The 2,571-nt window shown below is 36.5% G+C and overlaps 2 protein-coding genes across 2 annotated transcripts in view; both read left to right on the plus strand.

The window, feature by feature from the left end:
* LOC110413330 (Transducin/WD40 repeat-like superfamily protein) overlaps nucleotides 1-2,571 on the plus strand; it is a 4,602-nt gene that overhangs the window by 493 nt on the left and 1,538 nt on the right. The window lies entirely within an intron of this gene.
* TPK1 (thiamine pyrophosphokinase1) lies at nucleotides 25-2,404 on the plus strand. Its single transcript, XM_021424838.1, has 5 exons — nucleotides 25-146; nucleotides 398-470; nucleotides 718-819; nucleotides 1,040-1,289; nucleotides 2,041-2,404. Exons 1-5 carry the CDS (start codon nucleotides 100-102, stop codon nucleotides 2,157-2,159), a joined length of 591 nt encoding a protein of 196 aa, XP_021280513.1. The 5' UTR covers nucleotides 25-99; the 3' UTR covers nucleotides 2,160-2,404.

Here is a 2,571-nt window from a genome sequence, read left to right on the forward strand (position 1 = left end):
ATTTTTGTCTCTCTGAGGATTAATCGTTGCGTGTTTTTGTTTAGAGCAGCTCAGCTTCGCCTCTGTGCTGACGGTGGCGCCAACCGAGTGTACGATGAAATGCCTCGGTTGTTTCCCCAGGAAGATGCCTCCGATGTTCGGCGCAGGTTTCTTTGCCTCTTCCCTCTCTTTTTCTTCCTCATGTGGTTTGAATTTTTATTAGTTAAAACCTTATGAATTTGGTCAATATCAGGTCCAAAAATTGTGGAATCGTTACAGAACGTATCGTAGTTTTGAGAATCGTTTGGTTGATTTTTTTTTCTTATTGATGTTGTTGTTCTAAGTGATCCGACGAAATGATTTGTTTGTTGTTCTTTTTAAGCTATGTCATAACATAGGGCGCTTTGATTCATAGCAGATACAAGCCGGATGTAATTAAAGGAGATATGGATTCAATACGAACTGAAGTGCTTGATTTTTATACGAGCCTAGTAAGTCTGCGATTTTTTCTTTTAGTTAGAACCATTTAACTGATAATATCAATGATTTTTATGCTTAAGGTTCTAAAGCGTGTTTCCCATCCATTCTTGTCTTGCCAATGTCGTGTCCTATGTTTGTGGCATCTGCTGCTCTGTTTTTATGAGCATTAGTTTCTTCTTCCTTGTATTTGAGGTGTTACATCTCTCTGGTTCATATATTTTTATTGCTGAGATGTTTTCGCTTGCTTCTTTGTTGTAGGGAACAGAGATTATTGATAAATCTCATGATCAAGACACCACAGATCTACATAAATGTGTAACATACATTCGCGACTTTGCTCCAGATTTGGATAAGTCTAATGTAAGTTAAAACTTAATTGTAGTAGTAATAGTTACACTTTGTGCAATATTCGTTTTTCTTTTATTTTATGTTGAATGGCATTAGTACTTGAATATTAGTTTGGAAGCAGGTATTACTTACAAGTTAGGGAGAAGAATCTGCACCAGATTACTATAAATTTTACATGTAGTGTGTGCTTTGATTGGTATTTTATCATATTTATTTCCTGATTTAATGGCAGCTTTGCATTCTTGTTGCTGGAGCACTTGGTGGGCGATTTGACCATGAGATGGGAAATTTAAATGTCCTATGTCGATTCTCATCCCTTCGAATAGTCCTTTTATCTGATGATAGTCTCATCCATCTTCTTCCAAGGACTCACCATCATGAGATACATATTCTATCTTCTATTGAGGGCCCGCAGTGTGGACTCATACCCATTGGGATGCCATCAAGGAGTAGTACTACAACTGGGCTTCAGTGGGATCTGAGTAAGTATATGATTACATTTACATTGCTCTGGTACTTGCTTTCAGTTCACTAGGCTATTTAACTCAAATGGACATAATTTCATGATATCATGCCTTGCTATGCTGCTTTGCTTTTCGCTTCACTTGAAGATTACACTTGTTTAGATAGCGAACATTGTCAGGAGTCTGAAGGGTATATACAGAGTCAGAACTCCTGAAGAGTATATAAGATAAATGTTCTTCTAGCTTACTTTTTGTAGCTCTTGAGCAATTGAGGTTTATGTAGAGAAAGGGAACTAATTAATTCTATATGATTGAACGAACTTGTCCCTCACATGCAAAAGTAAAACATGGCTAAATCTTATTGTAGTGTAGAATCATCTTATCTTTTGGTGTCATGTCAGTATGATCCAAACTACTAAAGAGAAATTGATTGTTGTTTTTGGAGGGAGAGGGATATTGAATTTTACTTAAAACAGCTTCACCTTTCCAGTTAATGTTTTTGTCTTTCTCTTCTCTCCTATCTATCTATCTATCTATCTATCTATTCAGACACCTTGTGACAGCTAATATGAGCAAAACGCACACATGCATGTCCCCTATATTAATGAAAAGCCTGATAAGAACCCACATGTGGTAGAGAGAAAATCTTCAATTACTATTGCATTAGTGTCCTAACTCTGTCTACTTCATATTTCCTGTTGTCCGTGGATCTCCCCTATGCACTTAGAGATGGCTGTGGCTTATTGTTATTATTTTTTTCTCATTCCAGATGAAACAGAAATGAGATTTGGTGGTTTAATAAGCACATCAAATATAGTTACAGGAGAGAAAGTGATGGTGCAATCTGATTCTGATCTTCTTTGGACCATTTCCATTAAGAAGTTGTAGCGGCTACTGCTATTGGGATGAGTTGCTCAGGTTGCAGATTTCACTTTCTCTAAACCCAGATAATTATGGTCCACTCTGATTTTTTTTTTTTTATCAATGTTTGTCCTTACAATGGTATATTTACACGTCCAATTCGAATTTCAAAATATGGTTGAAGATTTATATCCAGGGTCTGGCATATCATGCTGCACTTATGTGTAATGTTGCTACTACTACTGTAATGGGAGAGGAAATTTACTGTTCCATTCCAAAATCCTTTCAAATTTTCAGCTCTGATAAGTTCAAATTGTAATGGGATGTATTTGGTATCTCATTCAGTTACGTTATGAAGGGTTGTTAACTGAGAAGTCCTTGATGATGGTGGAGCGATCATGAGTTGCTTGCTGCAATGGTTTTTCCTCTTTTTTTTTTT

This window comes from Theobroma umbraticum, unplaced genomic scaffold (genome assembly GCF_002168275.2).
Source record: "Theobroma umbraticum cultivar Fairchild unplaced genomic scaffold, ASM216827v3 scaffold_4.1, whole genome shotgun sequence".
Taxonomy (NCBI): domain Eukaryota; kingdom Viridiplantae; phylum Streptophyta; class Magnoliopsida; order Malvales; family Malvaceae; genus Theobroma; species Theobroma umbraticum.

Bases quoted from the DNA above. Each gene is read 5' to 3' on its own strand.
- TPK1 (XM_021424838.1), top strand. From the start codon at position 100: ATGCCTCGGTTGTTTCCCCAGGAAGATGCCTCCGATGTTCGGCGCAG. The intron at 471-717 runs GTAAGTCTGCGA...TCTTTGTTGTAG, and splicing joins TTGATTTTTATACGAGCCTA to GGAACAGAGATTATTGATAA. The intron at 1,290-2,040 runs GTAAGTATATGA...TTCTCATTCCAG, and splicing joins TGGGCTTCAGTGGGATCTGA to ATGAAACAGAAATGAGATTT.